Source organism: Bemisia tabaci, chromosome 1 (genome assembly GCF_918797505.1).
Source record: "Bemisia tabaci chromosome 1, PGI_BMITA_v3".
NCBI lineage: Eukaryota > Metazoa > Arthropoda > Insecta > Hemiptera > Aleyrodidae > Bemisia > Bemisia tabaci.
Genome location: NC_092793.1, coordinates 87,149,427 through 87,169,520, shown reverse-complemented (window position 1 = coordinate 87,169,520; position 20,094 = coordinate 87,149,427). Strand labels below are relative to the sequence as shown.

The 20,094-nt window shown below is 37.3% G+C and overlaps 1 protein-coding gene across 5 annotated transcripts in view; it reads right to left on the bottom strand.

The window, feature by feature from the left end:
- Positions 1–20,094, bottom strand: part of Gnpat (dihydroxyacetone phosphate acyltransferase) — a 76,355-nt gene that overhangs the window by 16,881 nt on the left and 39,380 nt on the right. For all 5 annotated transcript variants that reach the window (XM_019045548.2, XM_019045549.2, XM_019045547.2 and 2 more), the window contains 5 exons: positions 19,740–19,906; positions 16,077–16,208; positions 15,633–15,782; positions 13,845–13,924; positions 3,913–4,077 (listed from right to left, as the gene is read on the bottom strand). In XM_019045548.2, the coding sequence (XP_018901093.2) occupies positions 3,913–4,077; positions 13,845–13,924; positions 15,633–15,782; positions 16,077–16,208; positions 19,740–19,906 (694 nt within the window). The remainder of the gene's footprint in view (positions 1–3,912; positions 4,078–13,844; positions 13,925–15,632; positions 15,783–16,076; positions 16,209–19,739; positions 19,907–20,094) is intronic.

The window sequence follows — 20,094 nt, the reverse complement described above, 5'->3', positions numbered from 1 at the left end:
ATTATGACGGGCAGGTCGGCAGTCGATTTAGTCGTATTTTATGTAATTTCTCTTCTAAAACACTAGGGATGTTAAAAAACTGGAAATATCAATGCACACGGTAATATGCAGATTCTGTAGGTACCCACTTTTAAGGGATTAAGATTTACCGTTATCGCGGAATTTGAGTGACTTTCTCAAGACCCATAATTCAAATTTTCCCGCTAACAGCCCCGTGTTCAGAAAAATTTTCGTCGTTTGGGGCCTTCAAGTCCTTTTAACTTTTTGAAAATTCAGTGGTCTTAAAAAACTCTTCATCAGTCAGTAGCCTCAATTCTGCTACGTCCGTAGACACCATCAGATCATTGGAATTGGTGGCGCCGTTTTCTCTAAATTCTGGTGAAATCCAAATCAATTTCCAGAATAAAGGAGTAACGTGTGTCTATGGTTGACTGCGACCTTTTCTTCAGACCGCTTTCATTGTTGCCGAGTTTAGACCATAGAGTACAATAGAGTCGCTATGTTCTGGAGCGCCGATGAAGTCACTTTTTGAGGCTGTCTTGTCCAGAACTCCCGAGGCTAGTGTGCGGCGACTGTATGCACATAGCCGTATGCACAAGGTCCGAAGACATTGAATTACGTAGAACGTGCATCCGGCTCGGTTTTGTACAGGCGAAGCGTGACAAGTTTCTCAGATCACCATGATGGGCGGGAGGGAAGGGGGAGAGAGCATGTGTCCTAAGCACTTGAAGAGACTGCAGAGAAGCAATAGAGATAGCAATAATTGGCGCGCTCAGTTTGTCGCTAATAATTCGTTTTGAGTCTATTTTCAGACAAAATTTCTAAGGATAAAAGTTGGAGAACATGTAAGTTTACAACCGAATTGCAACGCAAAGTTTCACTTTTCCGAAATAATTACAAACCGAGAAAAAAAAAAAGCCTCACAGTCTGACAAAAATTCACCAGAACCGCTAGGTACTGCACATGCGCAGATGTGCGCATTTGGGACGCACGAACTCATCGATGCGGGTCGGTGCTAACATTCATCGGCATGCAAATTTTTAAAAGTTGTCACGCCTTCCGTAACACAAGCAATGTCTTTTGATCCAGGCAAATAAGCCTGCAAAAATCTCGGGTAGCAATATTTTCAGAGATTCCTATGTAAGTTTGGACGCTGAGTCCGAATTTCAACTTTGCACCAAAAAATTCGGACCGGAAAGTTGTCAAATTTCGCAAAAATGACCTATAATTAGCTTTTTTCGCGTAACTCGCGAGGAGTTGATCTGACCACAAAATTAGTCATTTTCAAAATTAATCCTCATTAAAGTTCATATAAAATTGTTTGTAAACATTTCTAGCCCATGGCAAAATTAAACTCGCTGAAGGGTGCAAAACTTCGGAAAAAGAGCAGAAATTGGCATTTTCGCATTGTTGGCTATTGCTTCCTTTTTCCGTCTGACGAACGATCTAATTGACTAATGAAATGAAGTTGATGGAGGTTTCAAATGAATTCATGTACCGAGCTCAAAAATAAGGAACTAACTGCATTGCAATGTTGCCAAGATTATGTAAAATTGTTTTTGGCGGTTTTCGACCATTATTCTCTTCATATTCGTTTTATTATATATTATGTAGTTTGTAATTTGGGACGAATGAATCAGAATCACTTAAAGTGAGGTTTAAATGATTCATTGTCACAATCTGCGTCACTAGAATGAGGTGTAAATACGTCAGACGGTATTGCCATTTGGTACGCTCTATTACAGTGCAAAATTACTATGAGGTATTTAGATATTATGCACTTAATAAAAGTGCCCGTCCAGGGACAAGAAGGGCACTAATCCATGTAAAATTAAATCGATTTATTGTGACAGTATAAACAGTGAAAAGTTCTAAAGACTTCGAATGACAATAATCCTTAGGAAAGTTAAACCAAATGGGGGTGATGGTCTTCCTCCTTTTTTACCGGTAAACGGGAAGAAGGACCCAAGCCACCTACGCCTCCCCCTTCCCCCTTCTAACCGCCTATGGATTTTGCGCCAGTGCGCGTAGAGCTGAAACTTCAATCGCTCATAACTCCGGAACCGTTTGGTTCCCTAGCTTAATGGACCACTCGTTGGATGCGGAAAAATGAACCATTTAAAAAACTAGTTTTGGTTCGAATAAAAAATTGAGATCTTTGTAAGTTCTTTGCTTAACAGAAATTTTCGAGACCCAAAAACTGGAAAAAAACACAAATATTAACTTAAAAATGTGATTTCAGGATTTTAACCTTCAAAATCAAAAAGTATGCAATTATAGACAATTTTTCGTTCAAACCGGACCTCGATTTTTCTTCGTTCGAGAGATATCAAGGTTCAAAGGTTTTGCCTTCCACCCCCCCTGGCACCTCCCAAAATTTTTTGGGGGTCTGAAAATTTGGGAAAAGAAGCGTTTAAGTATGAGTAATGACAAGAAAAAGTCTGAAGAAATTCCAGAGGGGGCGAAAAAAGCCGTTTTTGCATCAAGCTCTTTACACTTTAGTAATCCTTGGTTGATTCTTCGATTTCATGGTCGTCAAATTCTTCTTGTTCCATTCCTTCCATCTGATTAACTCAGGTTTGAACTGACATAGGTCCAGACCCTTAATATTAGGATTGAAATTGAAAGTTTGTTTAAAATTATTTTGATGCCAATGCCAACGTTAAAGAGAGAAAAGTTTAATGATAAGGACTTCGAAGTAGTTCCCTCATTCGATGGAAAAATTGAGCAGCTACCGAGATTTTTAAGAGCACTCGATTACTTAGCCGCAGAATATGAAGTCACTAGATTTAATAATCATTTGGTACCGTTTCTCCTTCAATGTGAAGCAAAATTAAAAAGAGCGGTTGCACACCAAATTGGCTCAGGAAATTATCAAATTTGGCCGGCCTTGAAAGAAAGGTTAGATACTGGCCTATGATGGTAAAAGAGATTCAGCTACTCTAGGTGAAGAGCTGGGAGTAATGTCTCAGAAACCAAGCGAAACCCCCATGCAATTTTATGGACGATTGATTTTACATTACGATCAAATGCTAGCGAAACTGTTACTAGAATGCAACAGCGATGAAAACGGCGTGAAAGGCGTAACTGAATACTATTTAGACAAAAGAGTTTTAAGACGACTAATGAACGGACTAAAAGAACGGTGGTAACTGTCTCTGGATTCTTCTAGAACTCTCTTGAATTTTCATCATTTAGGTGACAGTTAAAAAAACAATGACCTTCATTAATCCTCTCCAGAACTTCATAGAATTTTCTCGGACTTTCGTAAGGTGTCATGACTGAAAATAGCTTTTCTCGAATTTTTTCGAAGTCTCAAATTTTCTCCAGGCGATGCGCAACTAAGTTGATGCCCTCGCTGTGTCCTTTTGAGAGTTTTCTAGAATATGCTTGGACTTTTAGAGGAAAGTTGCAACACGATGAGTGGCATTAGTTTCTGGAACTTTCTTGAATGCAATCAAAATAGTAGTGACAGGAATGTGGCTCCAATAAAGCCCGAGAGTCACTCACAGCCCGCGATTCTCCCATAAGCAGCCATGTTAAAAAATGCCGAACGGTTCCCAGATGGTTTCCACTTTCTGGCAAACAAGGGGCTTGGAATGGCCCGTTCACGGATTGACTTCATCGGCACTCCAGTGTATTGCGCCTCTATTGTATTCAATGGTTTAGACCCTCTATAGTTAGTTTGGAGGTAGCTACCGCCACCCATGATTGCAACGGTCAGAAAAATAAATGCCATTTTGTAACACTGTTACATGCGGCAATCCACCTTTAATAATATTTGTAGAAAATACTGGAAAAATTCTAAGTATACTAACTACTGTTAAAATATTTTTATGTATTGAAAACCATAGAATATTGTTCAAGAATTTGGAACACATTAATTGTTGTCTGGGAAAGGGAAACACTTACATTCGGGAGGCATTTCATTGTACACAGATAGCTTGATAGGAATGGGTAGAACAGATTGCACAGGAGGGCTTGTAATTTAAAGTGATTTCCAGGACATAATCGACCGTCCTCTTGTTCCTCAATCATGTTCAGGAGCTCTAATTTCTTTAAAGCTTCAAGAAAATCCTGTAAAAAAAAAATAAGAGTACTTACACATAGGTGCATACCACTAACTCACCATTTCATGCAGCCTCGACCTTTATTTCCCGACTTTTATCACACACTATTGGTGGCACGGAATTTCTTAATAGAGGTTCATTCTTTAAATTTGTCTACGACTGAAATTCCCAATTAAATTTTGCCTCGTTTCCCTAGATGTAGTCTCAACACACAGCAACATACCTGCGGAGCTGACTTTGCATTATGTTAGTGATAGGTGGGAAGGCTAAGATCAAACGATTTTGAACAAAGATTCCAAAAGGTCTAATAAAAACAAATTGGCAAATGGATTGTTACATATCGATGGCGCAAGTCCCCAATCATAAATCTCCGTTGCGGTGTCTGAAAATCTCCGCCTCTATGTTATTTTTTAAAGGAGAACAAACTGACATCATTCCTTGAAGTTTTTGCAGAATTTTCTTCGCTCAGAGAGGAAAAACACGGCAGTTTTAAAGAATTCCCGTTGAGTGGTTTTCCGTTTAAAAAATAAAGTATGATAGCAAGTCTGCGACGTTGCAAACCAAGTTGTTTGATTGCCGACTTACAACATCAATATCCCTAAACTTGGCCTCCACTTCTTTAAGACCAAGTTATGCAATCATTGATCTTACTCCAAGTGAAAAATTTCATACATTGATGATGGACTCAACCAACATGATGATAATAAAAATTTGGCGGAAAGGTCATAGCGTGTCTTTAAACTTAAATTCCCAAGGATTTAAATATGTTATTGCCTTAGAAAACCATAAATTTACGAATATTTTTTTTAAAATTTATGTGAAGAGTTTTAAAGATTTTAAAAGTTTCCAAATTGAATAATTTATACGGAAAATTAATACAAACAGGTAAACGTGAATAAAAGAAATGACAAATAAGTGAAAAAAGATTGAACTCAAATACGTTACAGGTAATTGAGAAAAATTTGTATCGAATGATGTTAAGAAACAAACAATAGGTAGGTGTGCTACACATAAGGAATGCACCTGACTGAGGAGGCTTGCCGGCAATGAGGTTTGCCTGAAGAAATAGTTACGAAACTGATCCTAAATGAACCAAAAATCTTACAGATTCTTTCACAAAATGAAATCAATTGATATAAAGCATTTGACAACATAAAGAAATGCGGCAAAAAGGATGATCATAAGTTCGATCGCAATTGGACAGCATGGTAAGTAATATGTGTGCCAAAGTTAGAAAAGTTCATGAAAATGTATATTTATTTTACACTTCTGGGCTCCCTTTAGACAGCCATCACAGTTATTTAAAGGCTCCCGCCCCTAAGAACCCAAGGCTATTGCTCCGCGCTTGCTACGCGACTAGCTCTGCGAGCCACTTCATTCTGACTGAAAATTATATAAAAAGAAAAGAAAGATAAAGTGATATAAAGAGATGATTATACGAGGTGTCCCAAAAGTCCCTTCCACCTCCGCTAAAATTTTACCTAATTAATATTTTGAAACAAAACTTTGGGGAATGTTCATTGATCAATGTGGCCCCTCAACATTTTCGGGTCTCCGCGATGAGAAACTACGAACTCCAAGTTTTTTTTTCAAATGGCAACCCCCCTTTTGCGACACATTAATCGTAGAGAATAAAAAATGACAATTTTTGGCGCAAAGTGCAAGTCAAAATCTTGATTTTTGACCAAATGGCGGCCAGTCAAAGTTCAAAATAACAGAACTTTGAAATCTCCGTTTTGGTTGACGGATTGGGATGAAGTCTAACATTCGAGGGTTTTATGGGAAGAGAAAAACGATTCAGGCACTCATTATCTGGAAAATTCTGTCGTTTTCAAAATGGCGGCGGTCAAAATGGCGACCTAGAGCCGTAAGAGAATATTTAGGCTGCTTATAGGTAGATTTGCATGAAATTAGGTATCCGCGGGTACTTCGTCACGAAAAAAATGAATCTTTCATTGGATTTTTAAAATTCTGAATAACTTCAAAATGGTGGAAACTTGGAATTACGGACGTTTACGGATGGATTTGCATGGAACTCGGCCGCCATTGTGAAAGTATATCGCATTTCAAGACTATAGTGCGAGAAAGTAATTTTTTTTCGAACCAGAAACCGACAAGACCACGGGTGTCATGCAAATCCGTCCGTATGGTCCGCAGTACCAAGTTTCCACCGCCATTTTGAAGTTGTTCGAAATTTCAAAAATCCAATCGAGGATTCGTTTTTCTCGTGCCAAACCACCCCCGAATACCAAGTGTCAGCAAATCCACCGATTAGCAGTCTAAATATTCTCTTACGGCTGTAGGTCGTCATTTTGACCGCCGCCATTTTGAAAGAACAGAATTTTTCAGAAAATGAATGCCTGAATCGTTTTTTACGTCCCATAAAACCCTGGGATGCTAGATTTCATCCCAATCCGTCAACAAAAACGGAGATGTCAAAGTTCTGTAATGTTGAACTTTGACTGGCCGCCATTTGGTCAAAAATCAAGATTTTGACTTGCACTTAGCGCCAAAAATTGTCACTTTTTATTCCCTTTCGATCGATGTTTCACAAAAAGGGGGTTGCCATGTGAAAAAAAAACTGTAAAGAGAGGCCTGTAAAGAGAGGTCGGAGCAAATAAGAAAGAAAATAAGGAGGAAGAGAGAGGAAACAAGCTGGTAAATCCAGCACGTGGTGTTGGAGGAGCGCGCCATAAGCATATATCTGCATAGTCACATTCAGGCATATCCTGGCTTTTAGTTACTGAACGAATTATAGAAACGCCTTAAAATAATTGTGAGTTATATTAATCCCACAAAAAACATTTCCATGTAAATATGAGCTGCCAAGCTAAAAATATAAACATTCCTCGCCTAAAATAAAATGATATTCCAAATATTAGACGCCAAGTAAAATTAATTGACATTAATTTAAAGTTTCTCTTCCCTTCAACATTACTATCAGGAAAACGCAAGATATAGACAAAAAATTAAAAAAAATCGATTCAAAATCGATATTTTTCGTAGTTCAAAGCAACTTCCATCATCACAGCTTGCGTTTGCTTGATTTAGGGTTACCTGCAAATAAAGTGAACATTAATCTGACCCAATGAGAGAGTTTAAGCACAACTCATAGGCTTCTTGAGACAACGGGACCAAGTTTGACAAAAATAAATTTATTAATTTCAGAAGCTAAAATAGCAACTTGGGCCTCATCCACAATCTTGGATTTGCGAGGTTTCGAAAAAGTAACTAAATATTCGAGTTTCTCGTCGAAAAATACCCCCTCCCTAGTAGCAGGTTTATATAAAAAAAATTTTGACGAAAGTATACCACTTATATAACGGTTATATAACGGTTAAGTAACGGGATGTGCAAAGGAAACCGCCGTCGTATAACCGTTATTAATCAAATAATTTTTTAAATTGCGCGAATAACCTTTAGAATTAGTTTATATAGAAGTTATTTGTAAAAATGCTTTATATAACCGTTATACTTCAGTTATACGTCTTTTATATAAGTACGCTCTTTGTATATATTTTATACAACTGTTATATTTTGATTATACATTCCTTATATAAATACGCTCTTTATATAACGGTTATACTTCGTATATATACTGTGAATTTAGCTCTGCTACTAGGGCTGGCACCGTGTTTTACGAACATCCATTAAATAGGAGCCGAGATAGCATTTTAGGCCACATCCGCCATCTTGGATTTGCGAATTTCGAAAAAGTGACTAAATATTCGAGTTTCTCGTCGAGAAATACCCCCATTAACCAAGTTTCACGAAAATCGATGATGAAGGAGCCGAGATACGGGATGTAGGACTGCTGTATCGCCATGAAGGAGGAGAAGAACACAGAGAACCCAACGATTAGCGTCTCGTCACGTCATAGCAATGATTGGTGGGTCGTTGGACACCATACAGTCGTTTCAACAAGCGTTTGTAACTTGCTGGTGTATCTTGGCCTTCATTGCCCCGCGCTTGGCCGAAATGACAGCCAATCGGAAACCCTTTTACATGGCCTTGCAGCTTGCACGTGTAACCCAAAATAATATTTTCAAACAGCGATCTGCTCTAAGATAATTGGTAGCTACGTAAATATTAGAGAGCTTTAGCAGGACATAAAGGGTCATAATAGATTCCTTTGTTCTTGGCATTAATTCAAAAGTTGTTACCAGCACTCTAAACGGTCTCCACGTTTAATTATCACGATGAGAAAATACAACTACGTTCCTGTCACGAAGAGGTTTTTAAAATATCCCAGGTACAATAGGGCTAGCATCTAGATCTACTGGCCGCCTCGCGGCGTATTTCAATGAGCCCGGAATAGCATAGAGCGCTCAAAATAATGGAGAAACATTAAATTAAAGATGGAAGAAATAAAAGAGAAAGAAAAACTAGATAAAAAGAGGGGAGAAAGAAGAAAGTCGAAAGAGAGAGGTATAGATGAGGGTATATAAAAAATGATAAATATATGAAAAATTAAGAAAGCAAGACAAAAGCGGAAGAGAAACAACGAAACAGAAGAGATAAAAAAAAGGAATAGAACAAAAAAAATTAGAAGGGAAAAATCTATCCCTTAATTTATAAGACATAATCTGGTCAAATGCTGATACACTCGCCCGTAATACTAATCCCTGCATGGTCTGAAATGAAACTGCTGAGCAGTGGGGACAAAAGATGTAGGTGAAGGAAAAACGATAATAACTTATCACTCAGAGGTAGGCCTTGTAGTCCAGGCAATAGGGAAGTTCTTGGGGAAAATTTTCCGGAAAACTTTTTGATGAGTGATTCCTGTGTATTTTTGGACGCTGAATCCAAATTTCGCATTTGTGTAAAGATCTTTTCGCCGCTAAAGCCGCCATTTTGAAAAAATGGCCTAATATCTCAGTTTTTGAAAATATCTCGCTTAATTTTGATTTTTTGACCAAAGTAGTTATTTTCAAAAATAAACTACATTCAATTCTAAAGAAAAGATGCCCTTATCAATTTTTTGATATGACTGAAATTTAAGCCGCCAGAGCGCGCTGAAAAAACCGCCAAAATTCGAATTTCGCGAAACTTGCGCTTTTCTCGTGAATAACTTTTCTGGGGGCGACTCTACGTGAAAAATCTTAACTATCAAACTTATAGAGCAACAAATGTGATACTAGGAGTTGCTTTTTTTAATTTTTCTTAATCCTGGACGGCACAGACAAGCTTTTGAAGTTGCACTGAAAACCGAGCATGGACAGGGTTCGCCAGTATCTGCGAAATTACTCTTCTGTGGACTTTTCTAGGGGGCTTATTTACGAGTCAGATTGTAAAATTTCATTGGAAGGTGACCCCTCCCCCCCCCCGAAGACCCCCCAATATTAAATGTCTCAAATTACCCCCCCCCCTCCCCACTCTGGCAATTACCGCTATTGGCGAAATTCATTTTAGTGTATAAAACGTGAATACAATGATTTCATCGGTGATATTTCGAGCAAAAGTTTATGTTAAGTTAATTTACAACACATGGAAAAAAAATGGAAACACTGATTTGCATGACCTTTCTTATACATCAATACATCATAGCAACCTCTGTCGGAGACGAATGAATGTCCATCGACAAGTTGCAACTTAAGCTTACAAGCTATGACTATAAGCTATAAGCCCCAAGTCTTGTACAACCGAGAAAGTGTTGGCGATGAAATAATCGCGGATATTATTCTTTTAATTCACGCTTTTACTGGGTGTGATACTACCTCGGGAATTATCAATCAAGGAAAAGTCAAATTATTGAATATTTTTTTAAAAAAAATCACTAATTAATCAAATATGCAGAGGAATTTAAAGACTCGAAATCAACACGTGAAATCATTTCTGCTGCAGGCTAGAAGCTGTTTCTTGCACTTTATGGCCAGAAAGACTTTGAGGAAGTTTCTCTTAATATGTACAGATACGACTGCTTTATAAAATCTTCATTTCAAAATAAACAGAACCTTGGGTCTTTGCCACCAACTGAGGACGCTGCAGCAGAGCATGCATTCCGAACTTATTTGCAGGTCCAGGAGTGGCACGGCGAGAAGGATCCTTGCAATTGGGGCTGGAAAGCCACCAAAAATGGGCTAACGCCTTTAACAACTTTGGATTCATCAGCTCCCGAAAATATTTTAAAGCTAATTGCCTGCAAGTGCAAGAAAGGTTGCAGCAAGACTTGTGGGTGCCGTAAAAATGGCTTACGATGCACCATTCTCTGTCAGATGTGCAATCAATCCTGCGATAATTCTCAAATGGAAGATACCCTACACGGAGAGGAAGAGGAAGGAGACATCGATGAACCGAAAATTATGACATTCTTAGATGATAATTGAATCGGGACGTGCGAAAACCGCTAATGTCCATTTTTCCAGTCTTAAGTATTTTGGAGTTCATAATATTTTTAAAGAGTCGATACAACCATAAAAGTGATGAAAGGACTCATTTTGAGATCAAGGAAATCTAGGAAATCCAGGATGAGTTTTAACGCCATTTTTGTGGTTACAACCAACTCCGAAAAGTAATATGAACTCAAAAAAACTTAAGCTTGGAAAAATGGACATTAGCGGTTTTCGCACGTCCCAATTCAATTAGGATTGTGAACCTGGCTCATCTACGCCATCGACGCCAGTGCCTGATCAAAAATATGAAACAGAAAGTGAATATGACGAAAGTGACCTGGAAATTGAGGAACCAGCAACAAGGGTACTGCGCTCAAGCAAAGCAGTGCAACATGTTGATCCGGAACCATCCGATCAAAAAAGCAAGAATTCAGATGTGCCACAATCTGATCTCACGAAAAATTCAGGACTATCTACAATACGCTGTAGAAAATAATTACGTAGATGAATGATTTGCATTTTATAACTTTGTATGCACAATACAATTTCTTCAAAAAATGCTTAATTTGTGAAAATTAAGACAACTCTGAAATGTTTTTATTTGAAACTTTAAAAAGCTATGCAAATGTAATAATACAGTCCGTCTACTTCAAAGTAGGCTTTTTTCCGTCCATTTCCCCTATTCCCGTACAATAAGAGGCAATTATTCATGAGAACTTATAGAAATTACCGGATGAATTATTGTTCCTCGAAATATCACCGATGAAATCATTGCATTCACGTTTTATACACTAAAATAAATGGCGCCAATAGCGGTAATTGCCAGAGTGGGGAGGGGGGGGGGGTAATTTGAGACATTTAATATTGGGGGGTCTTCGGGGGGGGGGGGGGGGGGTCACCTTCCAATGAAATTTTACAATCTGACTCGTAAATAAGCCCCCTAGAAAAGTCCACAGAAGAGTAATTTCGCAGATACTGGCGAACCCTGTCCATGCTCGGTTTTCAGTGCAACTTCAAAAGCTTGTCTGTGCCGTCCAGGATTAAGAAAAATTAAAAAAAGCAACTCCTAGTATCACATTTGTTGCTCTATAAGTTTGATAGTTAAGATTTTTCACGTAGAGTCGCCCCGAGAAAAGTTATTCACGAGAAAAGCGCAAGTTTCGCGAAATTCGAATTTTGGCGGTTTTTTCAGCGCGCTCTGGCGGTTTTTTCAGCGCGCTCTGGCGGCTTAAATTTCAGTCATATCAAAAAATTGATAAGGGCATCTTTTCTTTAGAATTGAACGGAGTTTATTTTTGAAAATAACTACTTTGGTCAAAAAATCAAAATTAAGCGAGATATTTTCAAAAACTGAGATTTTAGGCCATTTTTTCAAAATGGCGGCTTTAGCGGCGAAAAGATCTTTACACAAATGCGAAATTTGGATTCAGCGTCCAAAAATACATAGGAATCACTCATCAAAAAGTTTTCCGGGAAATTTTCCCCAAGAGCCCCTATTTGATGCCCAATTGCCTGGACTATTGTCTCCACGGGCCTTTTCACGAGATTTGTGCCAGGGAAAAATCCCACTTACGAAGTTGGGAAAAATATTGAGTTGATCAATATTTTTCCAAGTACCAAGTACGGTCCTTGTACTCCTAGGACCCACTGAGAGAGGAAGAAGAAGTGTAAACGAATTGTGCGATATTTTGCTGAATACTCCATTATTCAGGTTTGTTTAGTTAAAATAATGTGTCTAATTGTCAATTGAGTGCAATTATTATTTTCATCCCGGTTAAATACTCGACTTTATCTAATTTATCTTCCCGCGCAATCTAGTCGCAGGACCGTATGAGCCTCGTCCCGTGGAGATGGTAACTGGGAAAAATCCCAGAAGTTTCATTCCTGCGATTCGAACTTGGGACAAATCCCATGAAAACTTCCCTTGGAGACAAGGCCTATAGGAACGTTCACTTTCACTTCTAGGACTAAAAGCTTACTTAAATGTATTAAATGTTACGCTTAATGTGAATCTTTTAGAGCAGAATGAGACATATAACAGATGAGAAGTCGAAAATTGAAGGAGTGGGGGTAAGTAGAGCTTGTAGACTGCGTGCAGGGCGAAACAAACATGACTGACTCTTGCTGCCGGGCGCTGCGCGGCGGCGTAACGCGAGGAAAAACTTCTTATCTCCTATGCATTAGAGTAGGGAAAAACAGATTTTCTCTTATACTGGCTTCAGAGACAAATTTTTCCAAATTTCATCTTTTCACCATACTCTGATGGTTCTTGGCTTCATTCTTGCCAATTTGAAGGAAATTGTTTTCATAGTTTTTTGTAGAGTGTTGATGATCTACCCGTATGGTAGCTTCATACATTTAATTCAAGAATCAAATTTTCGAAAATATAGAAAAATGGCAAGAACTCTGAAGGAACCTGGTAAATAGCATAGTAATCGTGCTTTTTCAGTAGTCCTGGTGAAACAAGAAGCTAGATTCAGCTGAATTCTTAAAAGCTAAGCCCCCACAGGCTGGTGTAGTCCACCATGAGTCGAGGCAGGGAAAAAACGAGATGAGTTTGCAGAGATAGAACTCATTTTTCTACGCAGTAAAAATGGGCAACAGCACACCTGTTGACAAGGTTTTTGTAAAATAAAATATATGAGGACATATAAGTAACAATAGCGGTCGCTGCCATCCGCCATTTTTTGGGCAATCGCTTTTTTCGAAATCTAGAGCCTCCAAGAATGCCTGTGCAAAGTTTCAGACTTCCAGCGCAATTTTTCGGCGAGATATGAACTGAAAACCATGTTAATTGTACAAACAGCAGATGTGAGAATCCACTGTTTTCCCCAGCCGGCGCAGCAGCACTTTGTAGAGATTTGAACCCACTTGCGATAACTGCCTGCCCACCGGCCATGGGCTGTAGCTGACACTCAAATTATACGTATCGGGACCGTCTCGCCAGAATTTTTGAATTTTGCACTGATTTTAGAATATGTTCCTTGTTTTTGTTGTAAAAGTTACAAACGGTTTAGTTTCTTGATCAATTTTGTTAAATGACTCAGCATTGACTTACTTTTAGGTCATTTCAATCGTTTCACAAGCCTTACCCTTCCTGAAGACTTTGTTTCATGCATAAAAAAAGTGTTTGCAGTAAAAATAGCGGATGTCACATTTTTTTCAAATCGCTATTACTCCTTCAATTTTTCACTTACATAGATCGTAAAACGTGTGTTTTTTACCGGAAGAGTTGCTCTTCATGAAAATCTTTAAGAGAATCCTCTCGGTTCTACGGGCGGAAAATTGCAAAGCTTCAAAAACTTCAAACGCGATTTTCTCACAATGTGAAAACCCGACATCCGCTATTGGTACAGATAAGTCCTCATATAATATTACCTAAAATAGTTATGAAAAAAAAATCACTGAATGTAAAGAGGATACTAGGAAATTCATCACAAACCTCTTCTTCTTTCTTTTTATAAAAGATGAATTCAAAAGCCAAGATTCTTCGTAAGAATTGAAATTTTTGGAAGACAAAATCTGAAGCAGAAAAAAATCAAGATTAAAGAAAACATTAGAACTGAATCTATAGTTGATCCACAGCATCGTTGGCTGCTATTTATATTGATCAACTACTTGAATCTATTCATTACTGTAGCAGCGATTTTGCAATATGGGTCATTCCATGAGAAATCATCTATGAGTAGTTGCTCTACCAATTTGAAAATGTTTTATAATTTTTCCTCAAATTCTTGCATACTAATTTAGCACAAAAATGGCTGCTTTAAATTTTTTTAAAATTTTCCACACCGGGAGCGGCTTCCCAAAGAGAGAAATCAATCAGAGCTCATGATATTTTCTCTGGGGCTCTTATACTGGATAAGTTAATATGTTAAGGAAAAACTGGTATGGTAACATGGTAATTGGTAAGGTAATAAGGTATGGCATGGTAATATGGTAAGGTAATATTGTATGGGATGGTAATATTGTCAGGTAAGATGGTATGGCATTGTAATATGTATAAGTATTTATTGATTTTGGGTAATTTGAAGAAAAATCTATGTAACACAACTTTTAAATTGAAAAAACATTTTTGTAATCGTTGAAGGAAATACATTGAAAAACATGCTTAATCTGTGTTGCTAATTATTTCTTTACCCAAACACACAGAAAATCTTCCAACAGTGTTAAGTTTTACTCGCTCGTCCGGTCCAGTTTAAGACTTTTTGCGAGTTACTTGTACTTTTATTTTTATTCGCGGCCGATTTCCAGACTTTGAAGACGAATACTCCCGGCTACTCTGATAAAACACTTCGCAAAACGTAAGTACACCCTAAAATTTAATAGCCATCCCGAGAATGCATGGTTTGACTACTTACCTCGACATCCACATTTCACGTATTTATTTTATCACTTAAGATTGGCTATTGTAGCAGCCATTTATAGTGTCAAAATGGATGGCAAAGGTGTATACATGTGATCAGATGGATCTTAACTTTACATTTGGTATAAGAGACCCCACAAATGTATTAAATCAGGACTACCGCTGTATACTATTGCTTTTATTCTATCCATGTCTGCCATTTTAGCCGCCATGTTGAATTTACGAGCTTCAATATTGGTTAAGAGTAATTTTTGACTTCATATTCGTAATATGTGACCCAAAATACATAAGAAACGATACCCTACTCGACGCCATACGCCGATACCAAAAAAACAGGTTTCGATCAGCTGCCATTTTGGCCGCCATGTTGGATTTTGGGTTTTTTTTTGTAACTCTGTTTTTGAAACCTGGGACCACATAATACAATCATTGGCCGCCTCACTTGTCGTCAAACGAGAACTCAGCTATTTTTGCGCTGGGTGGGTATTTCCAGCCGCAATGTTGGATTTGCGACATTTCTTTTGACCAGAGCGTATTTTAAACATCATATTCGGATTTTACGACCCAAAGAGCATAGGAATCGATACCTCACACATCATAATACAGAATTTTCAAAAATAAGGGCCACCGAGCGGCCGCCATTTTGTTTTTGGGCGCTTCCTGCACAATTTTCAAGGTTATCACCATCCAAATTCTGATTCTAGCATCATGATGAAGAGATTGATACCACTCACCAACTTTTTTCAGAAAGTGGCCCACGGATGTACATATAAGGACAGACTAGTTGGGCGAAACGAGTGTTCCCCAAGGATCACGTATGGACCGCTAGAAAAATAATAAGATCAGAAACATCATGAAACCTACCCCAAGTGAAGTATGATGTGTCTCGATTTGATTGGAGAACTGTAGTAATAAGGGCCATGTTGACTAGAAAATAAAGACAAGGATTGACATAATGCTGAAGTGTAAACACAGGTAACGATATTAGCATAGTTTCATCAGTCAGTTCATGACCTGAAAGAAAAAAGGTGTATTAAATTTTTGCCTTTATAACAGCCTCTGAGTTGATTCAATATAGAAGCGGTGACACCATCATTAATCGTGCAAAAATTTCAGCAATAAAAGAGACGATTCAATCGGAAATCTCTGCTGCATGCAAGAACTCCATTTCAACTTAAAGCTCCAGATCAAGTGAGAACATTGATAAGGCGGCGGAAATATATAAATACATTCTAGAATGAACGTAACTAGCAACCGATCAATCAAACATACATACAGAATTTATCGATCAAATAGACTGATTCTTACCTTTAAGTCTGCTTTTGTTGATACAGGAGAGTGCTAAATCGACAGGAACCAGTTGAAGGGCACTCTCATTAGATAATTTTACAAGAGATTTATGAAGATGAATGGCCTCTTCTATCGCGTTGAGTACATTTGCTGAAAAAGGAATGAAACTAAATTATTATCAAAAGTAGAGGATGTACCTAAATTTTGTGTCTCAGCAGAGATGATACCAAATTTTTAACATTACACAAGCAGTGCTTGGGATATTTCTTCTCTTCTGAGAAAAATTGGTACACATTTTGCAATAAGGAACAATTTTTTTCGGCTCACTCTGGGAACAATTGTTTCCGGCTCATTCTGCGAACAACGTATATGTTATTGGTGTTCCAATGCAGATAGGTGTTATCACTAATGAGTTAAAGATAATAGTTCCTAATTGCAAAATGTAGTCCATTTGTTAGGCGAAATGAAGCCACACAGTAACATACAAAAAATTGAAATATAAGAAACTGAAGCTCAAAAAAGCTATCATGCATAGTTTAACTAATAATCATAAAAATATAGTAATTTGCTCTGACTCCCAAAATGTACTTAAAAATATGCTTAATCAATCTTGTGACCTCCATCCAACAATAGATGATATAAAGTCACTTCTGTATCACAACCAGCTTAATAATATTTGGCTATTATGGATCCCTAGCCATGTAGGAATCCCAGGGAATGAAAGAGCTGACAGTCTAACAAAACTGCTCCCTTTGGCCAATAATATCAATGACAAGCTCTATTACAAGCAACTAATCCCTCATTTTAAAAAGCAAACATACCTTGAATGGAACCAAGAATGGATAGAATGTACCTGGAAGGGGCAGAAGTTAAAATCAATTTGCCCAAAAATTAATCGAAAACCCTAGTTTGATAAACTAAAATGGAATCGTAGTGAAATAAAAAACTTAATTAGACTTCGAATAGGACATGGAAACTTCCCATCACATTTAAACAGACTAAATCTGAAAGACTCAGATTTATGCGATTGTGGACTATATGGTGACTTAAACCATATACTATTTGAATGTCAAAATCTAATAAATCGAGATATATTGATTCGAAATCTAATCGAAAATAACTACTTTCCTCCATTTAACGTCTCATATTTACTTCACACCCCGGTTCCCAAGATATATAAAATCATCGCTAATTTTCTAAAAGTCAATAATATGAATCTTTAACAGGAAAAAAATAATAAAAAAATATAAAAAATAAAATAAAAAAAAATAAAAAATAAAAATAAAAAAAATAATAAAAAATAAAAATAAAAAAAAAATAATAAAAAATAATAAAACAATAAAAAAATAGTAAATAATTAGATTTTAAAGTTATAACCAACTGTAGTAGTTATTTTGTAGGAGTAAACACTACCTGGTTTGCTGCGGGTAGTGGTTGCTAAGGAATGTTTTTAACTATTTACAGGAAGACTATAACAACCTTATTTCTTAGCTATATGCTTTAATGAACTATCCGATATCCTTTTCCATAGACTCGTCGTTGATATCCTTATCTTCATAAATCTTAAACCCCCCCCCCCCCAAAAAAAAAAAAAAAAAAAAAAAAAAAATATTATAATAAATAAATTCACCGTATGTTCACTTTGAATGTTATCCATGGCCCAGTATTTCCTGGTATAGGAAGTCGCTTAGAAGGGTCTCTAAGCATGAAAATGGTGATGTCTAGAATAAACAAAATACCCTACCTTCTAATCATTTCCTTACCCATAAATTTTCATTAGTACCAAGTTTGAAATTTTGTCTATAGATGGCTGTAGGTTCCACATCTGGAATATGAGCCAGTAAACCAACAGAAGAAGAAGAATTTTTAGGTTACTTTCCAACTGTAATGACTCAGTTGTGAATCGAAACGTCTCCGGTTTTTTAATGTTTTCAGCCTAGTTTCCCGTGCTTTTCACATTTGCTGTCTTCATTTACCATTTTTTTGGGCTGCTTCGTAAGAATTTGTAAATTGTACGTTGTGTGAAAAGCTGGTATCTAAATTGATTCAATGGAACATTACCTTGAGCACCGGAAAAGGGAAAGAAACCATTTTCCCCCGCACTCGCTACTGCCTCTGGTGTGGCATTGGGCTCTATGAAAAATTGAACCGCTACTTGTAATCCCTTTTCTTTTTGTAAGAATTTCAAGAGCCTAGGTGTTTCTTGCCTAGAAATAGCAGATATGGTATCACAACCGATGAGTGCATCTAAACGTGAAATATTATCTGCTGAAGTTACGTTCTGGTTTGGCGAGGACATTTTGTTAGGATTTTTTCCTTTACCCTGCTTATAAAAATGAAGGCATTTCTTGGAGTTGAACAAACCTGTAAGGATAACTAAAATGGATCGGAGTTTTCACTTTCGATTATTAAGACTGAAGAATTTTAAGATAACTCAATTACTCATACTTACAATTAGCACGTCAGCATCCCCTACTGCTTATTTAGTTTTAATACCTGCACTATCAAACCTCTCTCTTGGTAAAGCTATCAGTCGACTATTAGTTTTCCAATTTGCAAAAAATTTACTTCGTAGCTCAGTCGCTGATATATTCTCTTCAAAAATAATTTCTAGAGATGCTAATGAGTTTCATCTTCGACAGCGTTTCGCTGTTTTAGTACCCTTTGCTGCTTTATAATCTGAATATCCATTAAACACCTTTGTCAGGTTAGTGAAATAATTTTTCTACACATACTCCAAATATTTATCAATTATTTGAGAGTTTGTTTCTTGCTGATGCCAAACAATTTTGTGCACCATAAAACGTCAATCACACAAACAGAATCTTCAATGTAACTGCAGTTTCACAGGTTGAAAAAAATGTCATGAATCACAGACTAAGATGTTTCCCGCGCTACGGATTCTTCAGAAAGAGCCAACAGATAAGGAGCCACTTTAAATTGAAAATAATCCTCTAATTTGTTGTCTGTTTTTTTAAAGAAAGAAATCCTTTTAAAAAATTGTGTGGGATTCAGGGACATTACTTTATTATTAAATTTAATGCTGGAGTTTGTTGCAGAAATAGTTAAAACACGGTTGCTCCCAGTCGCTGATAACACAGCACGGCATGGCACGGTACGGCATGATGTGTAATGGTACGCACGCTCATAAATTGGGTCGCCTTAACCCCCCCCCCCCTCCCACGCATTTGGATTTTGGTATTACTTTTTGAGAAACCATAGCTGTTGGGTTCGGAATGAGTTTTCATTGTTTTCTGCAAAGTTGTAGAGCACTGAAAACTCGGAAGTACCGTTTTGGCTGATTTTGATCATAAAAGTCCTACTTTGCAACGCTCATAGCTCGAAAATGGTGGATCGCATGGAAACAATTGCATACAACCTTTCTGGTCGGAAATTGTATGAGCTTTAATTATGCAAAGGAGTATATTCACGAAATAATGACTTTTTAACCGACTATCAGGCAAGAAACCGAAAAATAGCGATTTTAGGAGCAAAAATCCAAGGTAGCGGCTAGAGCCATACTTCAAGAATGGTGCAAAATTAACCCTTATTTAAGAACCTCATAATACGTCTTTTAAAACAATGTCCAGCTTTCCGGCTTAATTCAAAATTCATTCATTTGGTGCCAGGCTTACATTGAAACAATAGGGGAAAAAGGTGATTATTTTATTTTTAAAATACCTATGGCAAATACGGTGCTGACAGACAGCTCTTGCATGACAGATCGAAGCCATGAAACATCGCTGACTAATTGCTTCAGGTACAAAGGCTCATCATTGACTAAGAGATGGTTGGTAAGAACCATTGAAATCAAATTGAAACAACTAACGACACAACTGCGTTGCTGCCTACATAAAAAACAAACTGCAAATTAATTCAAATGTTAATGGCTACAGTAAAGTTTATCCAATTAGGTATTTGAAGAAATTATAAAAACCTAGGGGCTCATTTTTCCAGTTCATCCAGTCTTAACCTGAGGCCACAGTTACTGCCAGGTAAATAAAATTTTCCAAGAGTGCAGTGCCTAATAGGGTGT